Source organism: Netta rufina (genome assembly GCF_964035555.1).
Source record: "Netta rufina genome assembly, chromosome: 1".
Classification (NCBI taxonomy): Eukaryota; Metazoa; Chordata; class Aves; order Anseriformes; family Anatidae; genus Netta; species Netta rufina.
This window is the reverse complement of record NC_140123.1, coordinates 56,014,271-56,034,195: the sequence shown is the minus strand read 5'-3', so window position 1 is coordinate 56,034,195 and position 19,925 is coordinate 56,014,271. Positions and strand designations below refer to the sequence as shown.

At 43.2% G+C, this 19,925-nt stretch overlaps 1 protein-coding gene across 1 annotated transcript in view; it reads right to left on the bottom strand.

The window, feature by feature from the left end:
* The window catches only part of PCCA (propionyl-CoA carboxylase subunit alpha), a 282,975-nt gene extending 265,390 nt beyond the window's left edge, over nt 1-17,585 (bottom strand). Inside the window, exons 1-4 of the mRNA XM_084306585.1 lie at nt 17,518-17,585; nt 9,359-9,436; nt 6,499-6,546; nt 6,336-6,404 (exon numbers count right to left, since the gene is read on the bottom strand). Of these exons, the coding sequence (XP_084162711.1) occupies nt 6,336-6,404; nt 6,499-6,546; nt 9,359-9,436; nt 17,518-17,571 (249 nt within the window). The 5' untranslated portion in view covers nt 17,572-17,585. The remainder of the gene's footprint in view (nt 1-6,335; nt 6,405-6,498; nt 6,547-9,358; nt 9,437-17,517) is intronic.
* Nucleotides 17,586-19,925: the final 2,340 nt, after the last annotated feature.

Here is a 19,925-nt window from a genome sequence, read left to right as displayed (position 1 = left end):
CCCAGGCTCAACCAAAAGACGCAGCCCAGCAAGCACATCAAGCCACCACTAATGGGCACCAAGTCCACAGTACCACACTAAAACCAACCCAAAAGGGATAAAAGGCAGACAGCAAGGATACCGTGTCTTCAGCGTGAATCTCCACACCCTACAGCCCCTGTCCTGATCCTCCACAATACCTGCTAACCCACAGAGCCACTCTCGACAGCGGTGACCACCTGGATATTTAAGCCATAACAAACTTCTGGCTTTTTCCTATCCCAAGGACAATTCAGTACACCTTCCGACAACCACCTCCCCCAAATGAGCTTTATGCTAAGTTATTTTTAATCTGTGCATTGATCCTTCAAATAAATCAGCTTGGTACTTAAAAAAACCCTCCTTACAAAGGTCATAAGACCTTTGGGACACATGCAAGAGCCAGGTACTTAAATATTGAAGGAAGAGCAGGACAGCAACTGCAAACCTGCCCCGATGTTTCCGAAGAGTGCAGAATATGATTTTGCAAAGGAGAAACACCACCAACTACTAGAAGTTCATAGTACATGGAGGCAAAGAATGTTTTTCTATGCACTTTAGACACCAGTCTTGGAAACGTATTTAAACAAGGCATTAATATTAGCAATTCTTAATATTAGTATTTGCTTTTCCTATAGGTACTCAAACGAGATCTCCTCTCCTCGGGTTATCTGAGCACAGACTCCAAGTGCCATTGGGAGGCAGTGAGCTGTTAAAATGCTTAAATTTCTAAATTTTGGAGCAGATGACAGATTATAGTTTTGCATATTTAAAAAAGTAAACAGCAAAACAAATAGTAAGTGAGAGTTTGTCTAAACTATAAAACCTCTGTGAGTTACTTATAAGTAAAGAAAACTCCCCAGTTTTGGATAAACTTCCATCTTTCAATATAATTATGGCGTTTGGTTGTTTTTCTTTCTAAATTAATACAAACTGCCAAGTCCCCCCCAGATATTTATTTCTACCAAGTAGGTTTCTTGGGAACAAAAGGAATTTGCATTCTGCTAAGCTGTAGGAAAAAATCTTCGAAGTTATGCTTTTATTGTTTCAGTTAGAAGCTCAACTTGTTCATCCAAATTCATTCTCCTCAACACAGACTTGCTATAGCAGCTTACAAACTTAATCAGCTTTGCAGTTTCCTTAAAAAAGTTTCTTTGCCCCACTTTCTTCTGAAATACTACCTCAAATTTCAAGCTTGGAAAAAAGACAAATTTGGGACCTAGAAACTGAAGATCTATAATAGTTTGATTGTTTTGTTTTCCTTCAAAGAAAAGTGTTTCTAGAGAACAGATAAATTACATGCAATTAATTTTACAGCACTAAAAGGCACTTGCATTGTTTTGGGGTTTATATTTTCCAGCAGAACAAGATGACTTGCAAAAGTTACAAAAATTTGGAGATATCTTTGCTTGAGGCCTTTTAATACAATAACACCTGAAGTCTTAAGTGAGTGATAGAAAAAAAAACTGTGTTAGAGGTAAAACTAGTTGTTTAATACTCCATGAAGTTTGAGTAGTTTACATTACTTTCCCATGGGATTTTTTCAGTCATTTATAGTTCATTGCTTCGTATGGCTATAGAATCCCTGCTGTGTTAAAAAATGCCAAATAAAATTATATCTCATTCACTGCTTTATGCTATACCTTCTTTTGTTCAGATCCAATTAGTGAAAGCCTGTTCTTCATTTATCATACTTTTAGCTGATTACATTAGGCACTACAATAGTCCTCTAGCTTTCCTTGACAATGTTTGCACCATCAGTGTTACATTTATGGTTGAGGAGGCTCTTTCATCTTAACCCTCTATTCCAATCAGTTCAGGGGGAAAAAAAATACATACGATTATTCTTTTTTGACTGAAAATTCTTTGCTTGTTTTCTCACCCCAAAAATAGTTTCACAGGATGTTTGAATTATATTTTTTTCCAAATTCTATTGGTCCTTCCCCACTGTACCTATCCGAGTATAAAGAATTAGTGTTTTACAAGTTGAACACTGAAGCAGCATTTTGTACAGTTTGCATGAACTTATTTTGGGGAAGTGTAGGAAAGAACATGTGTAATAAAATGTATTAGTTAAGATTTTCAAGAACTTAAAAAGCATCAATTATGACCTACTTTTCTGAATATACGCAGTACCTCTTGACCAAGTGTGTTCTCTGTGAGCCTGAGTAGCCTTTTTGCCAGACTGCTTTCCTCACACCACACTGATTTTATTTCTGGACAGTTGTTAAGAAACAACTTATCTTCCACAGCATAAATAATATTGGACATGATCTTTTTTCCCATTCACACCCTCTGGGCAATATAAATGTAATGCAATCCCATTTACCTACAACTTTGCATTAACACACAAGCACCCAAAAGCTCCTGAATTCACCTACCTTCTTTTAAGCTTTGCTAATGTCGCCTTCCTATCACCATAAAAATTCCTGCTTTTAACCTACAGAAATCCTTCAGATCTTTGCCTGTTTTTCAGGCTACTTTATGCTTTACTTTTCCCTTCTTCAGATAAATACTATTCGGCTTTCAGCAGGCTGTTCAATTTTTACTACATTCACGATTTAAACCAGTCCTCACTGCTGCTTCCTGCTCGCAAGTTACTACAGTTTTAATTTCTTGAGATCACAAGTCTTTTGTACTGTTATAGTCTAGTTACCTTTCATTAATCTATAAAAGTACCTTGTCAAAATGAATATTGCTAACAGAATATTCAAAACTTTTGCCATAGAAACTAAATCTGAAGAAAACAAAAAAGCAAGTAGTTTCACTGAAGGTCTAAATGTATTTCAGCTATTCCCACCACCTCCATTCAACCCTAAACTCCATAAAGATCTCAGACAGTTTTAACATTAGAAAATATATACTCAACAGAAAAAAATCAATTAAGTCTATCAGAGTACAGCTTTAAGATAAGATTATTCACTAGGGTGCCCTAAAATATCTTTTGAGTAAAGATCAACACTTTTAAGACTATATATCACTCCTACACAAATACCATTGAAAACGCCTGCTAGGGTCATTTAGGCATACAACACTAGGTAGGGAACAAACTAGAAGCTGTTACTGAGGAGCCTGAATTGCTAGATAATTTATGGGTTTATTTTTTTCCCCTCTTAGATGTGAACACTAAAGCAGCCCTGCTTCAATTTCAATTCTGTTTTCAACAAGTGTGACAGAAGGGAAAGACAGAGATAGAAGAAACTGAAGATATAAGAAGCTGGCTTACTCTCCTTTTAAAGTTACTTGTACAAATGAATTGGTAGAAAGAGCATCAAGTTACCCATGTTTTAGTAAGAAGCTACACAGCTGTTTTAAGAGACTATTACCTCATCTCAAAGGTTGCTCTGAGTTCAAAACAGAAAGTCTGCTTCAATTCATGCTGGTTTTATGCATTTTATTCAAAAATATTTTTTGTAAACAGACCCTATGTACTCCTGTCATCACTTAAAAATGGGTCCCACCATCCCTATTAAAGACAAATAAGTTTAGGATGGGTAGCTAGTTCAATCTTCAAATTTATTCCTTTAAATTTACATCTGCCTTTGGTTCAGTGACTATCATCATCATGGTAGTTGCCTATGGCATTCATTGCCTTTGCAATACAAGTCCTAGAAGAGTGAGGGAAGTCTGGCTTAATCCTGTCAAGCACAAAAATCGAGAGTCACATCTTTTACAGAATCCCACCAGTAAGCAAGCGGGTTTCTCCTAGCTACATGGGGACAGAGGTTCATTTGGCAGGATATATCAGCTCCCAGTTCTGATTTCAGTGTTTGACAGCTTTCTACCACTGGTATAACCAAGAAGGTAGCTGTCGATGCAACCTGAACAAAAATAAACAACATGGGACAAAACATTTTTGTCACTACTTTATGACAAGTGACACGGTCATAGAAATTGGCCTCTGGACTCATCTATCCAGATCATCCAAACTGGCAGCCACACACATCACCACAACAGCCAGGTCATTCACACAACAATGAACTACTGGAAATTTCCCAGTCATTAAGATAGATGACATTAGTTAAACTATTTCCCCGTGCAAGCATCCAAGGAAGTGATTAGAGGATGTACGGTAGACATAAGCACATTTTTTGGATCCGATTGTATTAAGTCTAAGTAATATCTGTAAAACTACCATGTGTTTAAAACACTTCTCTGTGTGATTAAAAATCTCCCTCACTTCCTTTTAAATACTGCAAGCTTCTTCAGTGCACACAGCCAGATTTGTTGGTCTAAGTAAGGATTCAACGCAGCTAAGCAGGCACTATTTCACCCTTGTAGAATTTGTTAGAGCCTCGTCTTTGTCCGTCAGCTCAAAATGTCAGCATTTAACAGGTTATCTTTACGAACTGTTCTGAATACATTACTGCATTTCTGAGATACCAGCTTGAATTTACTTTTCCTTATGAACTATTAGGAATTAGAGACCCTATACACTTTTTAAAGCGAAGACGGCACTGTAGATTGAAGCAGAGCAGCTATTATATTTTCAATTCTCTTTGTAACGCGCTATTTGTACTCCCTTCCCTAAGGTCATGAGCTGTACTTTTCCCTGTCATTCTTATTCCCTCATTATACTCTTCAATCTCAATTTTTACTTATTACTTTCAGACTTTCCATATTCTCCAGTTCATAGCAGTGTCCGTACAATAAATATAAAGCCATCCAGACACACTGGAGGGACCAATTCATTTTCCGAGTCTATTACTGATTGGCAAAAGAACACGCTCTCTTTTTAAACAGGTTTTTAGTCTATTTTCAGAATTCATGCCAGTGAACAAGGCTATGCAGTGCTGCTAAACAGCAGATCCATTTATCCTAACAGCAGATAATATACATGTAAGATGGAATACAAGCACCCATTAGCATGCTTCTGTTTTACCAGAGGGATCGTAGATCATACAGAGTACTTTGCATTCACATCCACTTAACCCCTGGCTTCCAGAAGAATTATGATTTATCATAATGCCTGACACCCATCTATTAGGAAATCATTTCACAGTCCATTGAGCATCCACAAGCTACTATACTCCCAGTTGCAGATCCCAGTTAAAATCCAGACCAAGTATATTCCTCGTGCACCTCAAAAAAATAATTACTTGGCATAGAAATTCAGTAGTAGAGCATACGACTCATCTGAGAAAAATTTGGTTTCAGTCCCTTATTCTACCTGCAACCTATTTATTTGAACTGAGCAGGTGATATAGGAATAGAACTGCAAAAGGACTCAGACAAAAGCTGTGTCAAAGTCCAACTCCCAACAGCTCTCCCCTTTCACTTAATTCTGAAAACACCAAAGTTCTCCTAACTAAACTTTCACAAATTGCACAAATCATGCTTCAGTTTTTCAAGCACTGAGCAAACCAAGTCGTGACAAGCATAAAATACACATTTTTTCCTGTCAACTTGTCTGAGGGACCTCTTTCATGAAATCATAACATGGGGTTTCTGATCCCTTCCAGATTTCAGTAAACAATCCTAGAACGTGGAGGCACCCCCAAACCTTTCTCCTGCGTTAGTCCAGCAGGCAAAGAATAATAAGATGTTATTTTAGTCAACAAGAATATGCAAGTATGCCTATACTGGATGTCGTATCACTCAGAGAGAGCACAAAAGATACTAACTTTCTGTTCTTGCTACAACAGACTTAAAATACTTCCAAAATACACTAGAGAAGAGACTACAAAACCTAAGAAGCAACCAAGTAGCCAGACAAGTACCTTCCCTGTTTAGAGACCCATTTTACCACCTTCCTGCCACACCACTGAATATCCAGACACCTCAATATCAGCATCAAGTGGAACAGCTCCAGCACACTTGTCCAGCACAGCTGGTAGGTGAGAGCATCCTTCTGGCCAGTGGAAAGCAATGAGTTGAACATACCAGGCACAGAACAATTTATATCAAGTTCTCCATCTCTTAAAATCCATTTTTCATTGCCTTTTGTGTTCATTAGCAAAACAAAACTTTGGTTTCACTGTCGCTCTTACACTTGCTGCACAAGAGCAGCTACTTACCAGGTGATACTGCCTGGTTTAATCCAGGAAAAGAACAAAAGAACAAGATACCGTTTATATGAGCAGAACATGGGAGAGTTCACAGAAAAACAGCGCTAAGTACTTGTCCAGTTCTCCCCCTTCCCTTTCCCCTCACTCAGCCTCCATAGTTTCTCCCCTCTTTTAAAGCACACGGACAAAAAAGGTCATAAGCAAAGATACTTGGAAAGTGCAAACATGCCTCCCATGGTAAGCAACAAACCTTCGAAACAGTTGCAAGCCTTGTTGAATCCCCATCTATTTCATTCCATCAGTACTTACAGCATTGGCATCAACATCGCTGTGTATGGCAACTGTTTTAATCCCCATCTTCTTGCATGTTTTGATGACCTACCATATAAGAAGTGACAATTATCAATATTGAAAATACAAATAGTTTAAGAATGAACTACAAAAAAAGAAAACCTTAAGGTTATATACTTACTCGACACGCAATCTCTCCTCTGTTGGCAATAAGGAGTTTTTCAAAAGTCTGGAAGAAAAAGAACAATAAAGACCTTGAAAGATGAACGCCCCATAAATTTTCCTCTCATCAGAAACACACACTCCTTTCTCCTCCACTTCCACTAAAACCCACAGAAGATGCAGGAGACCAGCCCACAGAAGAGACTCTCGCAAGCAGTGCCAAAGAAGCAGCACCAACCTTAACTCCCAGAAGTGCCCAAGTTGCTTGTTTTTGAATACACAGAAGATATTCAAAGGAGGCATGATTCCCAGGTCTCTGCTTTTTTCTTCCTCTTCCCTCTGATGGAAACTATCCTCGCTGTTCTCCCAACTCTTGCTGAGTTGTACCTGCCTTGCCCCTCAGTGTAGCTAAGTCAGGTGAGGAACCTGGTAAAATCCTGAATTGCCATCAAGGCATTGTTACACACTCAGCATTAAGCTGCAACAAGACAGCAAGTCATGTTTAGTGTGCATGTGAAATCCTCAGTCACCTTTTGCATTAGGTTGCACTTAATGCTGTAAATACACCTCAGAGGCATGACAGGAGCATTGAAGAAGGAGATAACGAGCTGCCAGAAGCCAGTCAGCCTTATACCCTAGACAAAAATTTTCTATTAAGAACTGAAGTGAGGGAGGAGCAGAGTTGCTCAGCATAGAAACCTCATTGCTGGGAGTAAGAGTTATTGCAGTCACTGGCCTTGCTAATCACACAGGTGCACTTCCAACACAGCAGGTTCAGTACCAAACAGTATTCTCCCTCCCCTACACCAAACAGCTGCCTTTCATATGGTCAGGGGGAAGAGGGGGTATTATAAGTACAGCAGTGACACTGTGTTACCCCCACAGTCATCAGTGAGTGCAGTGTAGGTAAGAGAGGAGGGAGGAACTGCAGAACCACCAAGGGAATTTGTATCGACAGACGGGTGTAACAAACAGAGGTACTCAAGTTGCCCTTGACCAAATTCACTTCTTCAAAGTCAGGGCTGAGCTGGCAGCACATGGTCAGTGTAAGAATGCTGCCACGTGGTAACAGCACACAGAAACCAAGGCATTTGAGAAATTCAGAAAGCAAGGCTACAGAAATTAAGGGAAGAGCTGCAGCAAGCTTACGTGGCGAGCTCAGCCAGACCTGGTGAGGAAAGGGCACCACTACCTCGCACACAGGCACATCTACATCCCATCAGAAGATGAGCAAGCTCAATTATCAGAGGTACAAATATTGCAAGAACACCACAGGAACGGGCGATTTGTTTGGAGAGCTCTTTTAGCTGGGGACCTGCACAAAAAAACTGGTGAAAAATGGAAAAGGTTTCCAGTATGCTCACACAAATTAGTCTTGAACCTAAAACATTTTAGGCAGAGAGCCTTGAAGGGACATTAAAATAAATAAATAACATAATCAGCACTAAGAACTTTAACAACTCAAATGCTTCAACTTATTTTTTGGCATAATAGTTGTTTTATTAACCAAGCACGGTCACATCGTAAGAAGGCTTTCAGTATCAAGTTGTTATGCAGATTTGACATTTCCAATTTTGCAACACAACTACTAGCAGGAGACAACTGCTCTTATTCCTGCTGTTAAAAAGCAAGTCTCCAGTCCAGCAAGTAAAAGGAGAAATTTAATTCACATGCTGCTTTCAGGTAACATGTGGCAGTTCTTTTTTTTATGACATTTCCACTAATGAGCTTACAAAAGCCTGCTACCACAGTCTGGGAATTACAAAACCAGTGCAGGAGGCAGCAAAGGGAGAAGGCAGGAAAGACCGTGAGCTACCTGGAGAAGCCACTGGCTGGAGCGACATGGCTTGTAGTTAAAATAAACCAAAGACCTGATTGCATTGTCTAAACATAATTATGCCTTTAGAAAAGGAACAGGGCCTTGAACAAGCAAAAAAACTAAGAATACAGGAAGCATTTGGTAAGTTGAGAGTTATTTCTTCAGGAGACTTTTCCTGCAAGCCAGGGTTCTGGGCACACACTGGTTTCTCTCCCCCTGTTTTCTAATACTGTTTCACTCCTGGTTAATCACCCCTACGCTAGTAGATATGGGGCAAGCCTAAGCATGCTGAAGTGCTGGCATTCCTGCCCTTCAGTACAAGCCTACCTTCAGCCACGTTATTTTTCCAAGTGTGTTACTTCAGAAGCCATGCCAAGACAACCTCCCACAGGAAAAGTTTTTCTTGGCTAGTAACTGTAAATTGAGATTGCTACCGCACGAGTCTGTCAGCGAGTCTGACAGAGAGCTCAGGCAAACCCATGTTCCTGCTGCCGCCTCCAAAATGAGGATGTAGCATGCTCTGCAGGCCTTACACAGCCATCTTCATCCAGGCTCTGAAGCTCTCACCCCTGCACGTGAGTAGCAAGCTGGATTTGGACAAGGTGCATCAGACCATCTAACAAATGTGCTGCAACTACTGCATTTATATAAACATATATAAATATGTGCACACAGGTTTTTTGGTGTTTGTTTTTAAGAACTGTGTTTAGATAGTCTAGCTTACAATAGTTTTAACAGGCCTGCACCTCCCACACCACATAAAACATTAAGAATAGTTGTGTCAAAATTGTAACCTGTTCAGGCCAGTACATACCCTTCCCAAGCTCACAATCACTTCTCCAACCAAGACATGCACTTGACATAATATCCAACCCCAGCAAATATACTGAAAGAAACTTTGATTTGAAGAAGAATGTGCAACTAAATCAGTGATAGCACAGGGGGTTCACTGGGAGAACTGCTGTTGTCAGCAACAGCACAGGGGAGAGGATAGCTTTGAAAGCCAAACATCAGTGATACAGTAAAGCACTAAAGAGGGAAAACGCACCATGCTACTCACCTTTTCATTTGGATCATACGTGGCTGAATACAGCTTATGGGATGTTTTAAGGTACCATCTCGAACAGAGCGTTTCACACTGCAGAAGAGAGAGGGAGTTAAACATTTCTTCTCCTGCTACTGTATGCCAGGAAGACAGAAACAGTTCATATACTGACATCTTGAGGAAACTCTTCCTTATTCTTCCCTGCCCCTCCTTGCATTCCCCCACAAAGCAGAGAGAATCTTTTAAGGATCTGCCTCCCCCCCACAAGCATTCACACAGCAAAAAGCAACCTCAGGTGCTGGTTTGGCTCCCAGTCTTCCCCACCACAACCCCATCATGACAGCGGTCTAAGGATGAGAAAGGTGATACACCACCAATAACCTCCAATTCTCAAGTCCAACCTCAAAAAATAAAATCCAGAAAAATAACACAAATAGCAAGTTATACTAGAGGTGCTAGAATCAAAATTGGAGGTTTAGAAGTTGTGTTTTGGTTGTTTGTTTTCAGATGTTAATTATTCTTCATCTGAGGATGCAACAGGACGAGCTGCTTCAGGCTCTGAAGAGGGAAAACACAGTTGGGATCATAATTCTGCCAACCGCAACCACAGCCATCAGTTGGCCATTATTCCAAGTTCCTGGCAGGACGCTTGCACCTTCAGCGACCTTATTGTTATCTAGATCCCATCAGAGGGAGAAGCAAGGTCAGCTGTGGCAGCAGAAGCAGAGCATATTCTCCTGCTGCAGAGTACACGCAGTTAGGTGGCTGAGTCCCAGACCCTACAGTCTCTCCTCCCAGGCCCTACAGACAGAAGTGGACCGCAAATAGCCTGAACCTTGTCATATAGGATGCGCCAGAAAATCTCCATCAAGTTATTAGCCACTGAAGAAAGTAATTGAATGGTCAGAGGGACTAACCTAAAGACTTGTAGTTAGCTGGGGGAAGGCACAAAGCCTCTGAACTTTCTTGTGAACACCTTTCATACAAAGCTAGCTTTGAACGCACATGAGAAGACAGAAAAGTTGTGCCACAGATGGAGAGTGAAAGGAAAAGCTCTGTTGGGAAAAGTACAGTTAGCATTAAATTTCAGAATTTAAGCCATGCCTTGAAAAAAATCGCTACATAAACCTAAAGATTTTATACAGAAAAGTTAAGCAGTTGATCAATTAAAAAAAAAAATTGAAGACTAAACTGCACTCAGCCATGCTTTACACTACAGAATCAGACAGTTTTCACATAAGAATCTTGTACTAGCCTAAACCAGTTATGATGCTGTGTTAGAAAACTTAGCTACCTCCTACACAGACACATCACTTACAGTGCCCTGAATTGAATACATGTGGGGTAACTTCCAAAGCCAAATCAAGTTGATTGCTCAGCTCAAACGGGAAGTATCTCGCTCTAATTCACAGCTTTGGAAAGACAGGGCGTGGGGGGAGGTTTCTATTTTCTGTGCATCTGTACTGCTACACACAAAGGTTTAAGAGCTTGCTTACTCTAGAATCCACTTCAGGACGATTCTCCTTGAATGTCTGCTCCTAGCCACTGAACGATTGGGTGTGTATTTAGAAGCAATTAGATATTTTGTAAATAATGCATGGCTAGGGCCACAGAGGAACACTGCAAAGCACCATCTGCAAACAGACAGCTACCCAGCTGCCACTTACCTCTGGGCTCCCAGGCTCCCTCTATAGTTAGGTTCATCTAAAAGATGCACCAAAACTCTCAAAATCAGCCAAGCCAGTCTAGAAGTAAGCGGCTGTCTCCCAAAATCCACACGTGCTCCAGGGATACTTTACCGAACAAGGGAGAACCCATCATGTTTAAGAGTACAGCTGAGATTTATACATCACGATACCTTCATAGCTGAACTGCTCTTCTAGCCTGCGATGTAGGTCATTATACTTACACAAAACAGCTCCTCATACTGTAGCCACCAGCATCCAGAGAAAGCATTCCTTTTTACTGGATTTCTAGGTTTTACTGCCCATTGTCCTAGCTGTCTTGTTTTGTAGTTCTTAGTAATTGCCTGTTGAAGAAGAAACCTCACCCACACCACTCCAGGCAAGGCAGGAAAACAGAAGGAAGGACCCAGACGGCACCTTCCCTGAAGCTCCATCTCCGCAGCAGCGCATAGCCTGGCTGTAACACTCCCCCAGTAAGGAGCGGGTGGATGCTAATCCCTTCCAGATGAAAAAAACAGCTTAGATCAGTCTCCCACACTCTGGCAAGCGCTCAAGCGTTAGAAGAAAAGTCAGGCACAACTTAACCGCTGACATCTGTCACTTCATTTCGCAGGCAGCTTATCAGCAAACAGTAGGCACGCCTTTTGAAAAACCTATTGCGTCCAGCAGCATGCAGGAGCAACAGCTCTATCACAACAGCTCTATCCAAACCTACCTTGATTTCTAACCACATCTTTCCCCGGTGCCCCTCCTCAAAAGGAAAGAAGAGAAAAAAGCAGCTGTGAAGTGGCCTAAGTGGGTTTCCACAGCCATCACTGATCTCTGATGCACAGCTCCTCGTTATTTAACTCGTTCAGCACCAGCTTAGCTGTGCCCACTTCCCTCTATTAAGAGAGTGATGGAAACCACACAATTCAACATTAGCCAAGATGCTGAGGAAAAAAAGAAATCCCAGAACTCAAACCTCAGTCGAGTACGGACCTAATGACTTTTTCCTATCTTGCCAAACTAGGGCAGCTCATATCTATTACAATCTATTTCTGTCGCGACTGGTTACCTCAATTTGATAAACATTTTGACTCTTGAAAGTTCAAGGCTACAGACTAGTGCTTTTTATTTACGAGAGCTCAGCTCCGGGCTGAGGAGCTTGGCTTTGATTTTCCCACCCCTATGGGATCTGCTCTTCCCTATCTGCCCCACGTCAGAGCAGAGCCAGCTCCAGCTGGCTCCGAAGGGACCTGCTGCTGGCCAGAGCTGAGGCAATAAGTGACACTGGTTGCACCTCTGGGAGAGAAGATTTAAGGAAGGGAAAAAAAAAAAACTGCTGTGCAACAGCAGCTGGGAGAGTGGGGTGAGGAAATGTGAGGGAAGCAGCCCCGCAGACAGCAGGGTCAGTGCAGGAGGAGGGCAGGAGGTGCTCCAGGCACCAGAACTTTGCAGCTCCCACTGCTACCAAAACCGTACCACCTAAACTTAATACATCATGCTAGGATGGTATTTTGGAAACACATCTTGCTTTTACTGTTTAATTACACAACAGCCAAACTGACTTTTGACCTGAACAGCTATACTAGCCCTAAAATAATTCCATGTAAATCAAAGTACGCAGTAATTTGTACAATGGCACATTCACTTCAGCTTTGAGGCCCGACAGTGAATCTCCCAGGGCCCCAAGGCAGCCCTGTGAAACCTCCTCAGGTGGTGGTTTAAGGACATGGCACACAGTAACAAAATAGAAAATAATTAACTTATTATTTATAGACGACTTGTGTGTGTTTTTCAAGACGTCCCTTATCCAGGGAGGATGTTTCCCTGCTGTACAGGTCATCTGGTAAATACCTTGCTGCTACTGAGCCGCCTGGGCAGAGAAGTCTCCGAGTCGAAATGGAGATGGAGTTCCAGATTTCAGAGAGGAAAAGCACCACACACCAAGGTTTGCTTTAATACATCTAGCAATGGCAGGCATGTACATGTTAGCCTTACTGGAAGATACAGTAAGCAGTGCCCAACAGTAACAGCTAGAGCAGCACACTTGCTTTTCATATTCTAATTCCTCCTTTTGCTTTCTGCCAGAGATCCTACCAAGATATATTTGTGCCCCTACGGTTTCAGAGATTCAAGTTTAAGACTTGAAGGTGTATTCGGTAGAGGAACACCTCCACATTTCCAGCATATTTCCCATTAGCCATAAGTGTTTCTGAGTAATCCTGAACATGAAGAAGACGTAGTATCTCCCCTATTTTATTACACAGCAACTTTGCTGATTCTTTTTCAACTCACTTGACAATCCCTTGACAGATTATGTATACAACATATAGAAAGCAGACGCTTATACATGTCTGCAAGAATTTTAATCTGTAAAGTTGAAATGTTTAGCTTGTTAATACAAGATTGTACATATCCTTTAACCATGAAAGCAGCCATAATAATGCTTTCCTCCCCCTACTAATCAAGTGCTTTCCCTCCTTTGTACTCTCTCAGAAAGTGCTGAACAGCAAAGCACTTGTAACTACAAGCAGATCCTCCTGAAGCCAGCTTCAAACAAACAAAAACACTGCACAATGTTCTGTAAGGTCCACTGCATTATAATACATGCAGCTCTTTCACTCTCAGGTCTGAGAATCATTGGCTATTCCAGGAGGCAGAGAGGAAACCCAATTTTCACGTCTGCCAACACAGCAGGCAAGCTACAAGCAAGGGAACTCCTAACACCCAAGGCTATTTTTAAAAAACTAAGTCATTCCTACACCCAAGTACCTTCTCCCTTGTGCCAGTACAGAAGTTTGTACAGTCACATGGTGAATCGAATTAGGGAATACGTCCAGCTGAAAAGATACTCACAAAGAGCGGGGAAAATTTGTTCTCTGCCAGATTTCTGTCCTGTTTATCCACTTAGATACTCAAATAGCAGCATTGGGTCAAGCTGGAAGGAGACAGGAGCTGAAAAGCTATGGCCCGCGATCAAAACCTAACAGCTGCAGAAAGCTGGAACAGTTTCTCACAGCACCAGCTTAAACAGTTCCAACAAGGCTAGAGCCTGTGAAAGAGATCCCAGCACCATAACAATGATGCAAGAACCACCAATGCAAAGTTTGGACAGGAAAAAAAAAGCAAATAAAAACAAACAAAAAATCTCAGAGCAAGACTTTTTATTTTTTTTTAAACCTGGTGTAAACTTTAATGAAGTTTAACTTTTTCTCCATAAAAAAAAAAAAAGTCTCACCCACAGCAGACGGCACAGCATGCTTGGCCTGCAGGATCCAGACAGCTACTCCTGGAAGCAAAGTGACTAAAGACAGAAATCTTGATCTGTGAACTTCTTTAAGAGTACTTACAGACTAAAAGTCTGTAGTTTATATACTGGAAACAATCCCTGAACTCCACAACTGTAGGGCAACATTCATCTCCCCAAATTAGTGACCATTCTGGCTCCCTTCCTATATGTAGGATGATCCCAACCTTGCTATCCCCTCTGGCCTAATGCTTCTGTGCTCACAAACAAGGGGGAAAAACATCTCCCTGGACTAACAGCATGCTTTAAAAAATCCCACAAAAAAGCGAGAGGAGCTCCCACTGTACAGGTAACTTCTAGGACTTTAAAAAAAAAAAAAAAAAAAAAAAAAAACTGAATGCTCAGATAACTTATCAGAGCACAGAAACTTTCCATACATTTAGTTGAATGGTTGGTTGAACCACTCCAAACGGATCTACGCTGATAAAAATCCACGTGTCAGCAGTTTGCTGATTTCATAACACACATTATTTATAACTTTCTCCTCCATTCTTTTAGCCTGACAGCTTTCTCAGAAGAGTTTTGAAACCGCAATATCTAAAGCCATCTCTCAGCCTCATACAGTAACTACCACCTCCTTTCAAGATCAGATTTTCTCCCAATTCCAGAAGTGCAAAGTACTCAAAAGGAAGTTTTCGTTACACAGAATTAGATCTGCATAAAATCTAACACACAAGCATTAAGCTTAGAAACACAGTAATTAGTTAAATCTCCAGTTGCATGTTTTTTCTCTGCCCTTTCTCAATTCTTTCACTGACTTCCACAAGAGAGTAAAGAAGCTAAGGGCAAGTGGCCAGCTACTAGCCCTAGAAAGTAAAAAACACACCCACACACTAATATGCTCGGAGCCCTTACAAATTTGAAGATTTAAACGGTAGCATGTGCCTACGTCAGCAAAGAATACAGGAATCTAGGAAAGCAATTCCCATGCAAACCTGACTGAATGTTTTCCAGTTACCGACAACTTGAAGGTGACTTTCCTGCACAGATAATAAAGGCTAAAAAAAAACCACATCAGTTACATAAGGCACAAGTGCTACTAGGTAGCTTTTTGTTCTACAAAGTGTCACTCATGAAACATTTCTATACCATTTACAGTGATGCAGTCAGGTATCACATCCTTGATCCCTTAGAAGAAAGGAGGCACAGCTGGCCTTTCACAGGGACACTCCAAAGGACTGACATCAAAGTCCTTGGACTATTTAGTGGAAGAAGCATGTCTTCCACACAAATATACAGGTACCAAAAACAGCATCAGCCTTCTGCTAGTTCCAAATGAATCTCCAATCACTCCCAAACTTCTCTTGTTGTTTAAGAAACTTCTCCCCCATACACTTTCACAGCACCACAGGTGTGCTCTGCATGTTTCCCAACAAAAAAATACCTAGGTAAAGTAAATCCTTTTGGTCTTTAACCCCTTCTCAAGCTGACCTGCCCTTGCAGCACAAACCACTGCTGTTACTGTGGTGGTTTCACACTGGTTGGCAGCTGAGCTTCACCATGCCACTCTCTCACTCCCCCTCCTCAAAGGGAAAGGGGGAGAAAATATGATGGAAAAAGGCTTTTGAGTTCAGATAAGGACAGGGAGATCACTATCCTATTACTGCCACAGACAGAACTGTCTCAGCATAAGGGAGATTAATATAATTTATTGCCTACTAATCACAGACTAGAGCAATGAGAAACTAGAAGTGAATGAAAAACACCTTCCCCCATCCACCTCAAACATCCACCACTTCCACGGGCTGCAGCATGGAGATCTGCTCCATGTGGGACCCATGGGCTGCAGGGGGACAGCCTACTCCACCAGGGGCCTCTCCACAGACTGCAGGGGAACTGCTGCTGCCTGCCTGGAGCACCTCCTGCCCTCCTGCTACACTCACCTGGGGGGCTGCAGGGCTGCTTCTCACACCTCACTCTCCCAACTGCTGTTGTACAGCTGGTTTTATTTGCGTGTGGGTGTTTTTTGTTGTTGGTGGTGGTGATTTTTTCCTTTCATTAAATCTGCTCTCCCAGAGGTCCAACCAGCACTGCTCACTGTCTCAGCTCCGGCCACCAGTGGGTCCCTTTTGGAGCCATCTGGAGCTGGCTCTGATCTGACACAGGGCAGCTGCCTGGCTCTGCTCACAGAGGCCACCCCTGCAGCTCCCTGCTACCAAAACCTTGCTATGTAAACCCCATACAGTTACATGATCCCTGAAAACACGTGATGACTTCCTTACAGTATAGTTTAGGAGTTACATTTCTAAAGAGACACCTATCCCAGAACCACACAGAGAAAAATAATTCTGCAAGTTATTCCTCCCTCCTCCACTTGAACTTGCAGACCTCTACGCAAAATTTCCTTTTTGTGCAAAATCCAGACTCTTCCTACTGTAAGCAGAGCTATTTTGCACCACTTTTCCTTTCTGTAAAGCAGTGAGTTTCACATAATGCAGTGTGATATTGCGGCTTGCTCTTATCCAAAATAATCTCGTCTGTCTGTTAAAGCAAAGCAAAGCAATCTGCAGGAGTAATAGAGCAGAAAGCAGCGACTGCCCCAGCAGAGATATCGTAGCTTAAGGCTTTCTAAATGTTTAAAGTCTTCACCAGAAACATTAGCACAGATCTGCAATGGGCTTCTCGCATTTCCAGGACCAGTAAGAGGAGAATGCCACTAAAAAGCTTGAGGTGACAGCTGAAAGAGCCACAGCTATGCGGAGGAATAGGTGGATATGAAACAGCACGTTTGCAGAGAGGAATAACCCCTTGCTATGAATTAAGATGTGCAAGTACAAATAACAGAGAACCATGCTCTTTACAGCAATTAAAGCGTTGTTCTCATTATGATGTATCCCTCAGTTTTGATAAGCTCCTCTTTAACCGAGGGAGAGGAGAGAAGCAGAGAGGCACAGCACACAACCCCTCCAGCAGGAAAAAAAAAATAAATTACGAAAAATAAAAGCACAGAGACACCTCCACCAACCCCAGCAGCACCAACAGCCAGGCTCCACCACGCACCCTGCTCTTAGCGGGTCACCCACAGCTCGACCCCAAACGGGGCTCCTAGCGCTCTGCAAGCGCTGCTCCCCGAGCAGCCCCGCAGCACCACCCCCAAACCCCACAGCACCCCAAAACCCCCGGGGTACACCCCCAAACCCTTGATGACCGCGGGGACACCCCCTGCCCCCTCACAGCCCCCTGCTCCCGGCTCTCACCTCCAGCAGCGCCCGCAGCCGGCCCCGCGCCGCGCCGCCCAGCGCCGCCGCCATGTCGGCCGCCGCCCCGCCCGACCACCCTTTCACCCGGCCGGGGCCGGGCCGCTCGCAGCCAATCCCCGCGGCCACGGCAGGCGGCGGGGCCGGGAGGGAGAGGAGGGAGGCGGAGGATGGCGGAGCCCCAGCCCCCGGTTTGAGGTCCCTGCAGCGCTGGGAGCATCCCCAGGGTCCCCCCCCCCCCCGCGCCCCGGTTTCGTGTGCCTCCCGCTCCGGGCTCGCTGCCGGCTGAAATCGCGGCCCCCGCTTTGGATTCGCTCGAAAAGGGGCTCTGAGGAAGGGGTCTCAGGGCTTAGTGTTATCTTCCCCCCCTCTTGGAGGAGGCAAAGTGGTGAAAATCGTGGCCTCGTGGTTTTGGCATGGCTGTCTCAGCCTGCTGTAGCAGTGCTGGGGAAGGCTGCGTGGGGGCAGAAGGGAAAATGGTCGCGCCCCCCTGCTGCATGCTGTAGTTCAGCTGCAGGGCTTCTCTCCTTCCTCCCAGCTACGATTAAAATAAAATCTGCACGGAGTGGCCTCTGTTTATACAAGCATTCTCTCTGCTGTGCTAACAGTGCCTATCAGAGCCGCGCAGGTGGAAATGCTGCAAGAAAACCGCTCTCGTTGTGCCTGAAGGAGGTCACCGCGTTCACAGCCAGCAGCCGAGGGGACGCAGCAGATTCCCAGCACGCCTGGGAAGTCTTTGAAAGCCAGCAGACGGGACCGAGAGCAGAAGGGAGGTTTGCAACACGCAGCCCTTCACCGTGGGCTCTGCACGTGGTGGATCAGATGTACGGAGACGTCCACCAGGACAGCGTGCAGGACGATATCCTGAGGCACCTGACGTCAGTTCCTCCGGCATCCACCAAGTACACAGTCCCACGGCAGCACCATGGCGTTTTCATTTTGCTCCACAGCAGAGACCGTGTTTGCAGGCCCCGGCTGCGGCACGGGCAGCCACCTACGGCGGCACTTCAAAGCATCCCCCCCACCGCTGCAAAGGGAAGCTGGCTGGGATTACACAGAGGCGCCGCAGCGAAGAGAAACTTCACAGCCAGCTTGGCGCATGGAGGGCTCGATGCGCTGAGAAACGGCCTGATGCATGCCAGTTTCCACATGAAGCTAAGGCAAAACCTCTCGCATATGGACGGGACTGAAAAAAAGGAAAAAAAAAAAAAAAAAAAAAAAACAACTCAGGAATGCTAACCATCATCCCTTTGCACATGACGTTTCGTACTTTTGCTATGGCTCAATTTGACTGACAGGTTTTACTAATGGTCTTTTTACCTAGTCTAGTTTAAATGGGTACTGCACGTGAACATTAAATTTTCATTTCTAACAAGAAAAGGAAGATATTGAACAGATCAGGATCGTACATAGTTACTATCGAACGTTTCAAAAACACCAAGAGGGTAACATCACCATTGCTAAAGAAATGGCAGATTTACAGAAATAAATTGCAAAAATTAAGTATCTAGAAAAATTAAAGTGTACACAGGTTTGGAAAAAAAAATAAAACCTTAAATCTGCAAGTCTGCAAGCATGTTTGTAATGTTGTAGCTCTAAGTATGCACTGCTGTCTCAGTTACTAAAGCTATTAATATGCACAAAGTTAAGAAGGTTTAGAAGACACTGGAATACTGGGCAATATGTTCTAATTATTTTGAAGGGATCCTGAGGAACTGCAGTTTTTGATGCTGAGAATTTCCTCCTCGATCCCTTCCTTTCAGGGGAGATACTCTAGTCTTGTAAAGTAATTCCAAATTTGGGAATCATAAGCTATTGTGTCATCATCTGACTTTTAACCCATAACCCAGAGAGAAACGTGGAGTAATTGTAATTCTCCTTCCTTTATCTAATAAGGACTATATTGTATCAGGTTTATAGAACATGAAATGCATTATGCACAAAAGACTGTGACTGAAGAGCTCAAAGCCAGGAGAAGTCTTTGAAGTACCTGTTATATATTCTGTAAACAGTCTGTGCTTCTATCAGCATTCTGCTCAACACACTGAGAGAGACAGAAATTCGTCCGTGGAGTCAGCCAAGTCAATATCACCATGCATCTCTCCACTAAGTACCCACAGAAAAATCTTGACTGTGAAGACCCCTCATGCAAGATTCACCTGTAAGAGTCAAGAGTTGTCAGCCAGGGATTGTCAAGCACCCCAGGGAAGCCCTGAAGCTGGGAGCAGCCATGGATATAGGCGACCCAGGATGGGGTTCGATGGGGCACCTTGTTTCATCCCCACACCCAGCTGCACAAGCTTTGGGGCTCCTTAGGGGTGGCAGAGAAAACCTCCAAGGCACATCAGAGGTGACCATACCCCTACTTCAGGGGTGGCTTGACCCCCAAGCTAGGTTGGCCTTCTTTT